Source organism: Lolium perenne, chromosome 5 (assembly GCF_019359855.2).
Source record: "Lolium perenne isolate Kyuss_39 chromosome 5, Kyuss_2.0, whole genome shotgun sequence".
Taxonomy (NCBI): Eukaryota; Viridiplantae; Streptophyta; class Magnoliopsida; order Poales; family Poaceae; genus Lolium; species Lolium perenne.
In genome coordinates, this window is record NC_067248.2 from 249170686 (window position 1) to 249186415 (window position 15730).

General features: G+C 46.8%; 1 protein-coding gene and 1 long non-coding RNA gene across 2 annotated transcripts; one reads left to right on the plus strand and one right to left on the minus strand.

The window, feature by feature from the left end:
- The first annotated feature begins 5913 nt into the window (after positions 1–5913).
- Positions 5914–7584, plus strand: LOC127304292 (uncharacterized). The gene is made up of 3 exons (XM_051334982.2): positions 5914–6049; positions 6224–6692; positions 6772–7584. Exons 2-3 carry the CDS (start codon positions 6395–6397, stop codon positions 7353–7355), a joined length of 882 nt encoding a protein of 293 aa, XP_051190942.2. The 5' UTR covers positions 5914–6049; positions 6224–6394; the 3' UTR covers positions 7356–7584.
- A 4996-nt stretch (positions 7585–12580) lies between these two features.
- On the minus strand, positions 12581–12960 carry LOC127298343 (uncharacterized). The gene is made up of 2 exons (XR_007849711.1): positions 12919–12960; positions 12581–12808 (listed from the first exon to the last, which is right to left on the minus strand). It is a non-coding gene; the product is annotated as an uncharacterized lncRNA (long non-coding RNA).
- Between the last annotated feature and the right edge of the window lie 2770 nt (positions 12961–15730).

Genomic DNA, 15730 nt, shown 5'->3' on the forward strand with positions numbered 1-15730 from the left:
CAGTGTCTGCTACGCGTTGGGAGAGTCGTGTTGATAGTGTTAAATCTATCAGATTCCAATGCGCAGACATTCGAGAGGCTCTACTTCAGGTACAAAACTATTCTGATATAACATTTGTGTCATCTTTTGATATTTGGGTACTTCGGACTATAACATTTCAAACCCTTTCTTTTATTTCAGGTATCCGAAATTGATAATGATCCATTGTTAAGCAGTCAGGCTTTAGGTTTGGCAAAAAATGAACTTGGAGACTATGAATTTATAGTGGCAATAGTCGTTTGGTATGAGGTATTGTCAGTTGTTAATGTAGTAAGCAAATCCTTGCAAACAAAGGATATGCTTATTGATGTTGCTATTGAGAAAGTGCAAGGTCTTATATCCTTTTTCGAGGGGCACAGGGAAACTGGTTTCTTACAAGCAGTGGAGATAGCGAAAGGAATTGCACATGAGTTGGATATTGATGCAAAATTTCCTAAAAAGCGAGAAATAAAAAGAAAGAAACAGTTTGATGAGAACCCAGATGACACAAATGTTGCCACACAGTCTGCAGAGGAATCATTCCGAATCAACTATTTTATACCTCTTGTTGATCAAGCTATTTCGTCACTGAAAACCAGGTTTGAGCAATATGAAGGTTATCAGAAAATTTTTGGTTTCTTATTTACCTCTGAAAAAATACGGTCATTGGATAATGATAGTTTGAAATCTTCTTGTGATAATCTTGAGGCTGCCCTTAAGGAAAAAGAAAGCGACAAGTATAGCCAATGAAAACAGAAAATCTGACATTGATGCCAATGAACTCTATGTTGAGTTAAAGCTTCTTAGAGATTTCATTCCAAAAGAAAATATGGGGCCTGTCGAAGTTCTGAGTTTTTTGAAGCGGCATGGTTGTTTTCCTAATGCAAGTATTGCATATAGAGTTTTGTTGACCATTCCTGTGACTGTTGCATCAGCAGAACGAAGCTTTTCTAAACTGAAGCTATTGAAGTCCTATATGCGTACTACAATGACACAACAGAGACTTAATGATTTGGCCACAATATCACTTGAGAGTGAAGTGTTGGAGAAGATTGGTTATGAGGATATTATTGAAGATTTTATTTCAAAGAACCCTCAGAGAATGATGTTGTTCAAATAAATATTATGCACCCGGGAGTTTAATAGGTATGCTTCTTGATATATGTAATTTCTATGCAATATACTATGGCAATATGCGTTATAATTCTCGAATAGTCAAAAATTTCTAGTATTATAAGGCCTGGTTTAGAGTTTTCGCACAAGGCCCTAAATTTTGCCGGCTCGGCCCTGTCCCTCTCTTTGGCTCCATCACTTTCTTCATTGTATGCTAAACTCGCTTTGTTTGCCCTATCAGGGTTGTGATCTCTCGAGCTTGCTGACGTTCGATCCAGAATCCATCGAACCAACTTCTTCCAAGGCAAGTGGAGAGCCGAGTCTTAGCACGGTCCATGGTCCACTCCAGCGTCTCAAAGACTTGCTCTCTTCCTCAACTGAGACCCTGATTGAAAATTCCGAGGAAGTCAAAGGCATCCTCGAAGATATCCAGCCCCATCTCCCTATGACACTGCAAGTGAAGCTCTGGCCTGCTGTTACTCTGTCGGTCTTCAAGTCAAGGGTGCAATCGGCTCGACAAAGGATTACTCTTCGCCACACCCAGCTTCCACTGAGAGCCGATATTGCGGAAAAGTGTCAACGGCTCAACGAGAAGAAGGCTGCTCTGGATGCCAAGACGGACACTTCTGCCAATCGCGCCGAACTCGAGACCCTACGCAAGGAGCTGGAGAGCCTTGAAGAGAGGGTCAGGGTGACCAAGCAGCTCATCCAAGACAAGGAAGCTCTTATCGCCCGTTCTCAAGATGAAGCAAAAGGTCTCACAGCCGATCTGAAGACCGATCTGGCTGAAATTTGTACCCTGAGCAGCCAGCTGGTGACGGGTAAAGACGAGGACGACGAGGCTGAGATCGCTGAGGTAAATCGCATCCGTGTTGACGCCCTTCACGCCCTCGACGCGTTTCTTCAGTAGGGCCTCCAGAGACAAATGTTTCGTTGAACTTGAGAAGTACCAATATTTCATTGAACTTGAGAAGTACCGATGAATCTGCTTCGGGATGAATCTGCTTCGGCTGTACTTGCTACACATTTTTTTTTACTGGCCAATTTTCCATCGGCTCCTAATATTTCATTGCCTATGCGTCTGTCTGCCTGATCATGTGCCCCCCCGAGCCGAATCTGTCAGGTCACTACAGATATCGGCTCTGCGGTTATCGGTAGGATTATTCCTGAACATCGGCTCTGCAGTCAGGACCAATGCTGATTTCCCTGAACTCGCCAGCCGATGTAAACCCATACTCCAGTCTTCCGTCACCCGCTAGATCGACGCTGAATGCAGGCGAAGCATATGGCAAAGATAATACGGGGCGGCTGCTGAATTAGCCCCTATTTTGATTGTATGGCTCAAAAGAGGCTTACATCTCGTTGTGTCAGCCGATGTCTTATCACCGGCTTTCCTTCGTTTGGGGCGCCATACTCCCCTTTTGTAGTCGACCCTCGTACGCGACTGGAGTGCCGTCCGCCATCTCAGATGTAGATGGCGACGTGGTTGATGACGAAGCTTGTCCCACCGGGCGTGCCAGAATGTGTTGCGGTCAAAACCCACCGGCGAGCAGCGACGGGCAACACAGTAGAGCCGGGAACAACTTAGGGCTGCGGCTGGCCCTGGTCCCTCCGAGCGACGGCCCGCAAAGCCTCTGGTACACACGTCCGATGCTGATGCAAGGGCGTGCCACCTGACCTATACCTGGTCAGGAAGGTGATGGAGATGCCTCGCTTAGTTTCCTGCATGGCATACACGTAAACATTAAATACGAGCCTCGATCGGCTCTCAGGTAATCCTGTGAATCGGCTCAAGGAGCCGATCCACCCATGATTCGTACGAGGTGCACGAATATATGGTGGTCCTGCTTGATCAAGATAAAGCTAATACGATCTACGACGATTTAGGGTTTTCACCGCATAATCGGATCATCCTGCTCACGATTGGGCCTCGCGGCCACGCACGGTGATCGTAAGCCGATCCTAGACAAGGCCTAAAAACCAACACGAGGTTGATCCCCGGAACATCCTGTCTAGGACTAGCAAACGACACCCTACGTGCCGCTGGATCCTCCAACCCTTTGTAAGGCCTAACTATTGCAGATATTAAACTAATCCTTGAAGAACAAGGAGCAACCGTAACGGATCGGATCTACTAAATAATGATCAAGCGGGGTGCCGCCCCCACACCTAAGATAGGTGTGAGGGCGGCTAGATATGCAAGGGTTGCACTATGATAGCATATGATACGAAGAACAATGCTAACCCTAACATATCTAAGATAACTACGTTGCTCGCCATCAAAAAGGCTTCAGTACGAGCAACGCATGAACAACGAGAATAAGCTTGTGCTGCCTAGATCGCAAGATGCGATCTAGGCAGCATGATGCTTACCGGTAGAAAACCCTCGAGACGAAGGAGTTGGCGATGCGCCGAGATTGATTTGTGGTTGAACGTTGGTTGTTTATTCCATAAACCCTAGATACATATTTATAGTCCAGGGGACTTTCTAACGTGGGAATAATCCCCACCGTGCACGAGACAAACTCTACCTAAACGACACGTATCCTACTATATTACAGATACACGGGCCAACTAGCCCAAACTTCGTATGACAGGCCGATTCACGTATTTCTTCCATGTATATTCTTCAAATCCATCTCGATCGCGGCCCACCTCTGACTCGGTCAAATTCTGGTTATAACAGAAACTCACCGGAACATCGCCGGAGTTGCTTCGCCGCCACGTCGAGTTCATCCTGTTCTTAACATCAGCGAGCCACCGCGCGGAAACCTCGTCGCCGGCGACTCCGACCGCCGTAAACGCCATTACGGTTAGTTCTCGAACTTTGCTCTCGCGCCGTAGTTGGTAGGGATGAACTTGGGGAAGACGATGCTGGATCCGACTAAAGAACATTTTCCGCCATTCATCTTTTCTTCAGATGTCTTCAACGACTCCGCCTCCAGCCTCTGAACCGATCATGGCCACCCCAATCTCCTCCGCCCCTCCACCTTTCGCTCCAGTTAAGCTGGGTCCTTCAAAGGATTCCGACAAGGAAACCGAAGGGACTTCCGCTAACCCGGAAAAGGCCTCCGGGGAGGATCAGGCGGAAGAGGCCGCTGCCAAAAAATCAAAGGCTCTCCAACGAGATGCTGAAGCCAAGGGAAAATGGTGGCCATGCACCACCACCAAGACGGAGTTGACGAATCTCGAGACGGAAGGCTTCCTGCAACCCGGAAGCTGGAGGTCAGTTCCCACTGCCTTAGCCTCAGCTCCGGAAGACAACGAGATGGTGCTCACGAAAGCACTGGTGGAGCGGGGTTTTTCATTTCCGCCTTCGGACTTCTTCCTGGAGATCCTGAAGGTTTACGGGCTCCAACCCCACAACATCTCTCCAAACAGCGTGCTTGCGATCAGCAATCACGTCACCCTGTGCGAGGGCCATCTCCGGGTAACTCCCGAACTTCCTCTGTTTCAATATTACTTCACCGTCAAGAAGGAGAGGATCCGGAACTCCACCGAGCTCGCAACATGCGGATCCATCACCTTCATGATCCGCCCGGGCCGCGTCTACCCCCACACTGACCGCCACGAATCCGCGCGGTACTGGTCCGGAGGCTTCTTCTATTTGAAGGACGTTTCCGACCCGGCGAGCACAAGGAGGCTGCCGCCGTTCAAGAACTGCCCCGCCACCGAGCTTCCGACATGGACGCACTGCCCCCATCTCTCCGAGTCGCCCCAGCTCACTCGCGCTGTCAGGCGGATCTGCAAGCTCACGGAGGAGGGGCTGTCAGGGAAGGATTTAACCCTTTCCTGGTTCACCAAGCGGATCCAGCCGCTTCAACACAGGGACCGGCTGATGTTCCAGTATTCAGGGCGCGACGACCCAATGCGCGCCACAAAAGACAATCTTTCCGCCGACGCCATCGACAAGAGGATCCGGCTCCTCATCAAGGTTCCGCGTGAACTTCATGTTCACGTGTGCAACAAGGACATTCACACGAATGGTTCCGGAACCGCGGTACGTCGTCTCGACTTTTTAGTCCATTGCTTTCCTTCGCATCCAAACTTTTTGTCTAAGTGTTCAACACTGCATTAGCTTGAGGCGCTCGAAGAAAGTGAACTCGGAACTCTTCTCCGGGTTCCTTCCACCGGCAACACGGATCCGGAGGCTGCATCTGAAGCGGAGGTTCACGAAGCTCCGCGCCCTCCTAAGAGGAAAAGGCCAGCTCCTTCCAGGCCCGCCGCTAAACGTGCCCGCGAAGTGCCTAGCACTGCGGCAACTCGGAAGGCGGAGGCGGAAAAGAAACGCCTTAAGCTGATTAACACCAGCAACAAGGGGCAGCCCGCCATCCAGAACTTCTTCAAGCCCTCCGGGTAAGTGTCCGTTTCCGAGATCCAAGTTCTAGTTTCACGAGCAATTCCTTAGTTGTTTATGCTTTTTTCTTTTTTCTGAAGCTCCGGAAGCCAGCCCCCCAAGGCTCCAAAGGTCTTGAAGAAGAAGGTCAAGCCGTCTCCGGCTTCAGTTCCTGTTACTCCAGAAGTGGAGATCCCACCCAAAGCTTCATCTGCTTCTAAGCCGGATCCCAAGGACATCATCGACCTTGAAGATCTTCCGGAAGATCCCGCAGACCTCGGCGATTCCGCCAAGGGTGCCTCCTCATCTGCCCCTCCTCAAGATCAACCAAGCGCCGCTTTCGCAGAGCCCACCGAGGAAGAATATGAGGAGAAGGTGAAGCTCGTTCAAGCCTCCAACGCGATCCGGGTGGATCCTCGGCCGACCCAGTCTCTTCAAAAGCTTTCCCTCGCCGAGCGCCATACGGAAGTTTCCGCCATGCTGAACAAGGTCTGGGGGAAGTCGGATGAGGAGATGCAAGAGCTCACCGTCTTGGAAAATGATCTAAAAGAGTTTTTCGCCAAGCACAAAGAAGTGCGGCAGGTAATACTAGCCCCCAAGTATTGGGTCAGACATTTCCGAGTAACATGTGTTAGCCGATGCTTTCTCAAAATGTACCTTAGGCGGAGATTTAAAAATTTTATTCCTTCAAGAATTTGAATTCCTCGCCAGCCCCCTGGATTTCAAATATCCTGCTAACTCCTCTCTGCTTCTCAGACGACGCGGAAATTGCACGAGGATCTCCGCGTTCATGTGCTGGAGCAGATCACGGAGATCGAAGGGCTGCGTCAGAACGCGGAAAACAGCCGGAAGGCTATCCAGCTTCTTGAGACCCGCCTCCATGGTACGAGATCCGAGTTTTGATTTCATATATTGATATAACTGTTCATGATGCTTGATATGTGCAACTTTCCGCCTTCAGAAGAAACTGCCAAGCACTCCTCGTTTGATGAGCTATCTGCCAAGGTCAAGGTGCTTGAGGCGGAGAATGAATCCCTCAAAACTTTTCTCCAAGAATCCTCCAACAAGGAGACTGAGGCGAGGAAGGAGCTCTCCGAGAAGCATGCCCGCGACCTGGCGGATCTGAATGAAAAACTAGAGAAGAGCCAGGGTCGCGTGATTTCCTTGGTAGCCAAGAACAAAGTTCTAGAAGCGGAGGCGGAGGCCATCGACCAACTTATCTTCCGTAAGCTTTTTTCCGTGTCATTGTTCCGACTGCCTTATATGCTTTCTTTCTAACAGAACTGGACCTCCTTCTTCCACAGCGAGCCTTGGCTTCGAGTGGTCAAAAGAGTCGAACCTGAAGAGGACGGAGGCATACGATGAAGCGCGGATTTCTATTGACGCGTTATTTGAAGCCTGTCGCGGAATCGCCAAGACTCTGTCTCTGAAGAAGGCCAAAACCACAGTCATCGATACGATGACCAATCTTATGGAACAAGTGCCGGATTTCATCAAGGACTGGCAAAAATCTTCAGCACGCGGAGTCGCCTCCCTAGTCTTGGCCACCTGCAAGGCTCACTTCCCCTCGCTCAACTTTGCGAATGTTGCACGCGGAGCCCCCAAGGGTTCCGACATGGGTGCCCTCCTTGCGGAAACCCAAGGCTATGAGCAGTTGTTTGTCAGGCGAGTGAATCACTCGTTCTGGTATAACAAACACGATCTGCCCAAGGGATTTTCCGATGCAGAGGAGGAGGAGGAAGGTGAGCCGGAGTATTATGGGGAAGGCTCCGGGTCAAGCGTCGAGCATTCCGGAGGAGGCTCTGGTGACGACTCCGAAGCCGGATCCGGTGACAGTGACGACGACGGCTCCGCCTACCAGGAATCTGAAGAAGAGGACTCCAAGTAGAGTTCCTGTTTAGACAATGAAACAAGTTGCATCATTTTGGCCCCAGAGTGGGTTTGTAATAAGACTTTAAATTCTTAAGTAGCTAGGAAACAAAACGACTATGCATGGGGCGGAAACACTTATCCTGCTATCCGTTAATATTATGCGCATGTTTCGTTTTATGTTGGAAAGCAAGTGCTGATTTTATCGTTTTTCCGGCTTGCCCGCTTGACCTTCCGCGAGCCGGAGGACCTTAGCCGGAAACACTCGCCAGCGGCGACGAAGCCCAATGGCAATCCATCCATAACCGCGGAAACAAGCCCCCAGGCATAGGCGCCGGAAATCACTGCTAGGAATCCACGAGTTCGCAACAGATAACAATTTAATCAGAAAACTTAAGCTTACGTCCTAAAGGACGATTTTTAAAAATCACAACTTTCATACACGCCTAGGCGGAAAAATCCAACTCTGCGGTTTTAGTCGGAAAACATACATGATCTAAAAATGAACAAGTAAAGGAGGTAAAAGACTTAGAGAGTGAACCATAAGCTTTATTTCATTGATCATGTATAACTATTACAGAGTTTGTAACTCAGAAAAAATACGCTAAGTGTAGAAAGGACGTAGCTGTGCGATGTTCCGAGGGCGATCTGTCTCGTCGTAGATGTCATCCGGATCCTCACGCTTGCGTTTCCGGTGCCAATTAGCAGGTCTATCCTTCAGCTCGCGGAAATCAACAAGGTAGTACGACCCGTTATGAAGCACTTTGCTAACGACGAAGGGTCCTTCCCATGGAGACTGCAGCTTATGGTCTTTCACCTGTCGAAGGCGGAGGACCAGGTCTCCTGCCATGAAGGAGCGATTCCGAACTCGACGACTGTGATAGCGTCGGAGCTTCTGCTGGTAGATGGCGGAACGCTGGTCAGCTAGATTCCGAGCTTCCTCGATCAGGTCCACAGATAGCTGTCTGGCCTCGTCAGCTGTTTCTTCATTGTAGGCGGAAACTCGCGGTGAATCGTGGATGATGTCGGAGGGAAGTACGGCTTCAGATCCGTATACCAGGAAAAATGGGGTAAACCCTGTTGATCTGTTAGGGGTAGTTCGTAAACTCCACAAAACAGCTTCCAACTCGTCAGCCCAAGCTCCAGCTGCTCGTCGCAGTGGTTCTTCAAGGCGCGGCTTAATTCCTGATAATATTAGGCCGTTAGCCCTTTCGACCTGACCATTCGATTGTGGATGAGCCACAGATGCGAGGTCCAGTCGAATCCCTACTGTCTCACAGTAATCCTTCAATTCTCCCTGTGCGAAGTTTGTGCCATTGTCTGTGATTATGCTGTGTGGGATGCCGAATCGCATCACGAGGCTGCAGACAAATTTTAGTGCCGTAGTACCATCGGCTTTCCTCACTGGCTTTGCCTCGATCCACTTGCTGAACTTGTCAACAGCGACCAGAAGGTATTCAAAACCGCCAGGAGATGATCTTTTTAATTTACCAACCATATCGAGCCCCCAGACCGCAAATGGCCAGGTGATAGGTATGGTCTTCAGCTCTTGGGCTGGAGCGTTTGGTTGAGTAGCGTAGTACTGACAACCTCGGCAGGTCTTGACTATCTTGTCAGCATCTTCTTTAACTGTGAGCCAGTAAAAACCTAGCCGGAAAGCTTTTGCAACGAGTGACCTAGGGGCGGCATGATGCCCGCAGTCCCCTGCATGAATCTCTCTGAGGATTTCAATGCCATCTTGATTGGAGACGCATTTGAGAAATACCCCTGTTGCGCTTCGTTTGTAGAGCTGTCCATCAACAATGGTGTAGGATCTTGCTCGTCTGACGATCTGTCGCGCGAGGACCTCGTCCTCTGGCAACTTCTGATCGATGAGGTAGTCCAGGAAATGCTGTGTCCAAGCCGGAATGATAGCCATCACTTCCTTAGCCGGAGATACTGCCACATCTGGGTTTTCCGGATTAGCGCCCTTCACCGAAGGTATCCGGAGATGCTCCAGGAAAATTCCAGGCGGAATTGGCTTCCTGCCGGATCCGAGCTTGGATAGCATATCTGCCGCTGCATTGTCATCTCGCCTGACGTACTTGACTTCGTATCCAAGGAAATGTTTGGCGATCTCGTCAACTTCGTCTCTATAGGCCGCCATAACGGAATTTCTGGCGTTCCAGGTTCCGGCTACTTGCTGTGCCACCAGGTCTGAATCTCCGCAACATATAATGTGCTTGATCCCTATCTCCTTGGCGATGCGCAATCCGTGTAGTAGAGCCTCGTATTCCGCCATATTGTTTGTAGCTTCGAAGTGTATCTGCAGAACATACTGCAGTTCTTCTCCGGTAGGGGACTTCAGGGTGACTCCGGCTCCCGAGCCTTGATGCTGCTTGGATCCATCGAAGTGCATAACCCATGTCTCAGGTTCCGGCTCCAGGTTCATATCCGGAGCTTCTGTCCAATCTGCGACGAAATCTGCCAAGACCTGGGATTTGACCGCGGTCCTGGCTTTGTAGTTGATGTCGAAGGCGGATAACTCAATGCCCCATTTTGCTGTGCGTCCTGTTGCGTCAGCGTTGTTGAGAATTGTTGACAGCGGAGCCTTGCTCACGACTGTTACTGGATGTTCCTGGAAGTAGTGTCTCAGCTTCCTGCTGCCTAGGAATACTCCGTAGGCTAACTTCTGAAAGTGAGGGTAGCGCTGTTTGGATTCCGTAAGGACTTCGCTGATATAGTAGACTGGCCTTTGGACTCCGTACTCGTGACCTTCTTCCTTTCGTTCCACCACGATGACGAGACTGGTGACTTTGTTGGTAGCTGCCAGGTAAAGGAGCATAGGCTCCGACTCTCCTGGAGCTGCTAGGATAGGTGGGGAGGTGAGTATGTCCTTCAACCCTTGAAGAGCTGCATCTGCTGCCTCGTCCCAGACAAACTTGTCTGTTTTCTTCAATAGCTTGTACAGGGGAAGTGCCTTCTCGCCAAGACGGCTAACAAACCTTCTGATTGCTGCGACACAACCAGTGAGCCGTTGCACATCTTTGAGACAAGTTGGCCTTTTTATGCACAAAATTGACTTGATTTTTTCCGGGTTCACTTCAATGCCCCTGTTAGAGACAATGAAGCCAAGGAGTTTTCCAGCTGGTACGCCAAAGACGCACTTCAGCGGATTCAACATCATCTTGTACCGACGGAGATTCTCAAAGGTTTCTGTGAGGTCGCTGATCAAGTCGGATCCTTTCCGAGTCATGACCGCGATGTCGTCGACGTAGGCGTGCACGTTCCGGCCGATCTGGTCCTTCAAGCACCGCTGCATCGTACGTTGGTAGGTGGCACCTGCGTTTTTCAAGCCAAAGGGCATAGTAACATAGCAGTAAGTGCCAAATGGGGTGATGAATGAGGTCGCCTTTTGGTCAGACTCCTTCATCAGGATCTGATGATACCCGGAGTATGCATCAAGAAAACACAGAAGTTCCGCCCCCGCCGTCGAATCAATGACTTGGTCAATGCGCGGCAAGGGGAACGGATCCTTCGGGCAATGCTTGTTCACGCCAGAGTAATCGATGCACATTCTTAGTATTTCAGTGTTCTTTTTGGGTACAAGGACTGGATTTGCGACCCAATCAGTATGGATAACTTCTATTACAAAACCTGCCTCTAGTAACTTAGCTAGTTCCATTCCTATGGCGCGGCGCTTCTTATCTCCAAAGCGTCGCATAGCTTGCTTCACCGGTTTATCCCCCGGATTTATGTTGAGGTAGTGCTCGGCGAGTTCCCTAGGTACTCCGGACATGTCAGAAGGCTGCCATGCGAAGATATCCATGTTAGCGCGGAGGAACTCGACGAGCGCGTTTTCCTATTTGGGGTCCATGTTGGCTCCGACTGAGACCTGCTTGGAATCGTCGTCTTCCTTGAAGTTGACTTTCTTGGTCTCTATCGCGGTCTTGAAGGAGTTTTTGTGCTCGGAGATCTGCTTCTTGGTGGTCTGCATCTCAGTCGGATCCACCGCGGCTCTGTAGCCTTTCAGCTCTTCTCCAGATATCACAGACTCTGCGAAGGCGGCTTCGCCTAACTCGCACTCATGAGCCTTTTTGTAGTCTCCGGATACGGTGATCATACCCTTAGGACCCGGAATCTTGAGCTTGTTGTAGATGTAGCACGCTCTCGCGTGGAATTTGTGGTAGGTGGGCCTGCCGAAGATGACGTGGTAGGAGCTCTTGAAGGGCACAACTTCAAACGTGATCTGTCGTTGCCTAATCGATGGTACCTCGGAGGAGGGATCCTCACGAGGGGGAGAAGAAGAGGCCATAAGCAAGAAAACACAACATGGTCCCCTTTTAAACAAAGATTTGGGAGGCAGAGTAGGACCAGAATTTATGTAGTCTATCAGGCTGGAAATAAAAAGGCTCTCCTTCATATCAAAGCAGGAGCTCGTAATATGGTGGATAACAAATAACTCACCATATCGCAGGCCGCCTACAATATTGGGGGACACATTTTCGCAGCCAGTTCGAACAAACACTACAATATCTACGGCTTGGACCCATAGACCTGAAATCTCATACGAAAGTTTATATTTAAATTAAGACAAACTTAAGATTAATATTCAAGAATGGAAACATTTAAAATCCCTATTACTGCATATACAACAGCTACATTTGAAGTGTTGAGATTGGAATATTTACTATGTAGGAATAAAAGAAACACTATCAAAAGCATTGACCTTGAGAATTTGTTAGTTATCGGTCATCAAAATGTACAGAAGACACCCTTACATGATATTATGAAATTAAGGAGTACAGGAACTACCCAAGTTATAGATGTACTAAACATTAGTGATATACACCAAGGATTATATGAAGAGAAGAGGCCATAAGCAAGAAAACACAACATGGTCCCCTTTTAAACAAAGATTTGGGAGGCAGAGTAGGACCAGAATTTATGTAGTCTATCAGGCTGGAAATAAAAAGGCTCTCCTTCATATCATTGCAGTGCCCTGTGAAAAGAGAATGTAATAACAAATCCAATACCATTGGCTCTTTTGGAATCACACAGAGCCTGGCATAACTACGTTTTAATAATGCTATTTTTAAAATGTTGTTCTGTTTGGCAGAAACATGGAAAATATGGGTAATTGTTATTCATGAGTAAAAGAATATATGATTGGCAATAAAAGAAGATTAGAGATCTTAGATAGTATATTCACTATGAAATAATTCCACGATTATTCCTATTGATGGTACTGATTCGCTGAATCTGTTTAATGGGGTTAGCAATTGAAGACGTCTGGAGCAGTAGTGTCATCGCAAGTTAAATCTGTGAAGAATTACCATGCACACATTTGATGCCTTCAAGCTTGACCGAGATACACGCTACAATCCTGAATACAATAGTACTTTCAATAATGCCAAGTAACCAGTCCTCACTCACCAAGAGCGAGTTCCACGCTTTTTGTGCATGCAAAGTTGCTCCAAGCAAGGCCTACATCTACATAGTACATGGATAGAAGCAGGGGAGTGTACCTCATTATCATTTCAAGTATATTATAAAAATAGGTGTCTATTAGATATCTTAATCTTGGCATAAAGAACACTAACCTGTCTAGGAGCCATGGATGAACTTCCGACAGGAACGCTGCAATTAAAGTGAAGAGTCAGTAATAATACTCCAAGTATATGCTTTGACTAATTGAAACATCATTCAGCTTAACTATGATATACACTAAAACTAAAATGCATTACCAAACAGCAGGTTGTTATCACTGTAGAAACCTTTATAATTTGCCAAGAAAGTCAAATCTCATGGATGGATCATGAATTTTGCCAACTCCTATGAAGTGGACATATATTTTTAAATTTAAATTTACCAATCCAAGCCAACTCCTATGAAGTGGACAGTTCCAATGGCTCTTGAACCAACACATTTGCACCTGGAACACAAATTCATGAAATAATAAGTACAGTATATGCCAATCTCATATGTAAAACAAGGTGTCCAAAGGTTAGTGGGAAAGATGTAGAGGAATGGATGTGGTGCTGACCTGCGTCTCGAGGCCCTCCATTGCCGCACACATAAGAGCTACTGCTGACGTGCTCGTTGAAGTCACCTTGACACCACCACTCACGTTGAGAATCACTTGCCAAGGCGTCGACATTGGCACTGCTATGTTTGATGTTTGAACCCAACCAACTAAGCAAAATGTAAAAATTGCCAATTACTCGGATATTGTAGGTGCAGCAGTTCATCATGCAGCTTATGTACGTAAGTGAAAAGCTAACATGAGGATGAAGAACACATTGTACATAAAAAATAGTGGCTGCTGCATGCTGCTTGTGGTACGACAGGCTGAAGAAAACCACTTGTAATCGCTAGTCCTCTCCGCCTCCCTCAACTCATCACAGCACGGATGCCTCCTTCTGAAGTCTTCCCAACTGAGAGAAGGAGCAGATTCTGCAATAGGACAAGTCAGAAGGGGAGGGGGTAGAGCGGGGGGAGGTGGTGCGCCTCCGTTGCCGGCCTGCCCGTGGCCACCATCTACCACCTGTCTCTGACCTCCACCCCTTCCTTCCCCGCGGTGGAGCAGTTCTCCGTGAGAACCCGCTGCGGCTTGAGCGTGGCCTTCAACTCCTCGGCGGGGGCCGCGTTGAAGGCGGCGTCGAGGAGGTGGAGGAAGGGATGCGACGCCGGTGCACCGTCGGCGGCGGCGGCGGCCGAAGGGCGAGCGCCGGGGATCACGGGAGGGTCGAGGAGGCGGTGCGCTGCGGCGGAGAATTCTGTCTCTATCGCCATGGCTGCCACTGCGCTAGGGTTTCTTGACTTGAGGATTTGTTGTTTTGGTATCGGTTCGATGGGATTCGTTCTGATTTGCAAATGCGGTGGGAGGGTAAAATAGTCATATCTAAAATATGTAGGACGAAACTTTCGACCGGAGGAAACAGAACAAGTTCCTCCTTTTTAGATAGTAGAGAAAAACCTGAAAAAATCGAATGAAATAGTGACTGCGAGGCCCACTTTGCGTTGGTTTTTAAAGTATGATTCTTGACCAATAATTTAACAATTCGCGATAAAAAAAAATGCAATATGATGCATGCGTTACTATACGAAAATTGTTGATGCCACAATCGCTCCAAATTAGAAAACTGAAAAATGTGATTTATTTTGGCTACAAATTTCGAATATTTTGGAAAATATTTTAGCTCGCAATTTATCTAACCGTTTGCCTGTTATTTATCAACGATAAAATATGAAAACTTATCGACCCAAAAGGCTAATTTCGTTTAGAAACAAAATAGCGATTTTTCTGCTTACAATTTATCAACCAGCCTTCCCGTTATTTATCAATCCCCCTTCACGTTATTTATCAACGGCAAATGTAAAAAATTATCGATCCAAAAAGCTATTTTCATTTAAAAATATTTTGGAAAATAATTTAACTCACAATTTATCAACCGCTCTACCCATTATTTATCAATGGGATGTGAAAACTTATCGATCTAACAAGCTAATTTCATTTAGAATATGTTAGTAACTTTTTTAGCTTACAATTTATCAACCCCTCGTCCCGTTCTTTATCAACGATAAATATGAAAACTAATCGACCCAAAAGGCTAATTTCATTTAGAAAATTATAAGAAGATTTTTTAGCTCACAATTTATCAACCCCCCTTCCCGTTATTTATCAACGGCAAATGTGAAAAGTTATCGATCCAAAAAGCTATTTTCATTTAGAATATTTTGGAAAAAAAATTAACTCACAATTTATCAACCGCTCTACCCATTATATATCAATGACAAATGTGAAAACTTATCAACCTAACAATTTAATTTAGTTTAGAATATGTTAGCAACTTTTTTAGTTTACAATTTATCAACCCCTCGTCCCGTTTTTTATCAACGCTTAATATGAAAATTTATCGACATGAAAACCTAATTTCAATTAGAATATTTTAGTTATTTTTTAGCTCACAATTAATCAAACCCTCTGCCATTATTTATCAATGGTAAATGTGAAAAGTTATCGGCCCAAAAAACTAATTTCACTTAGAATATTTTAGCGATTATTTATCTTACAATTTATCAACCCCTTTTCGCATTATTTATCAACGTTAAATGTGAATAATTATCAACTAGAAAAGTTATTTTCATTTAGATTAATTTGCGAATTTTTTGGCTCAAAAGTTATCAACCATCTTCTCGTTATTTATCAACGATAAAATGAGAAAAGTTACCGACCCGAAAAGCTAATTTCATTTCAACTATTTTGATGATTTTTTTAGCCCAAAAGTTATCAACCCCACGTCTCATTATTTATCAGCGGGTAAAATGAAAAAGTTACAAACCCCAAAAGTTAAATATCATTTCAAAATATTTTAGCAATATTTTTAGCTCATAAGTTTTCAAACCTTATGC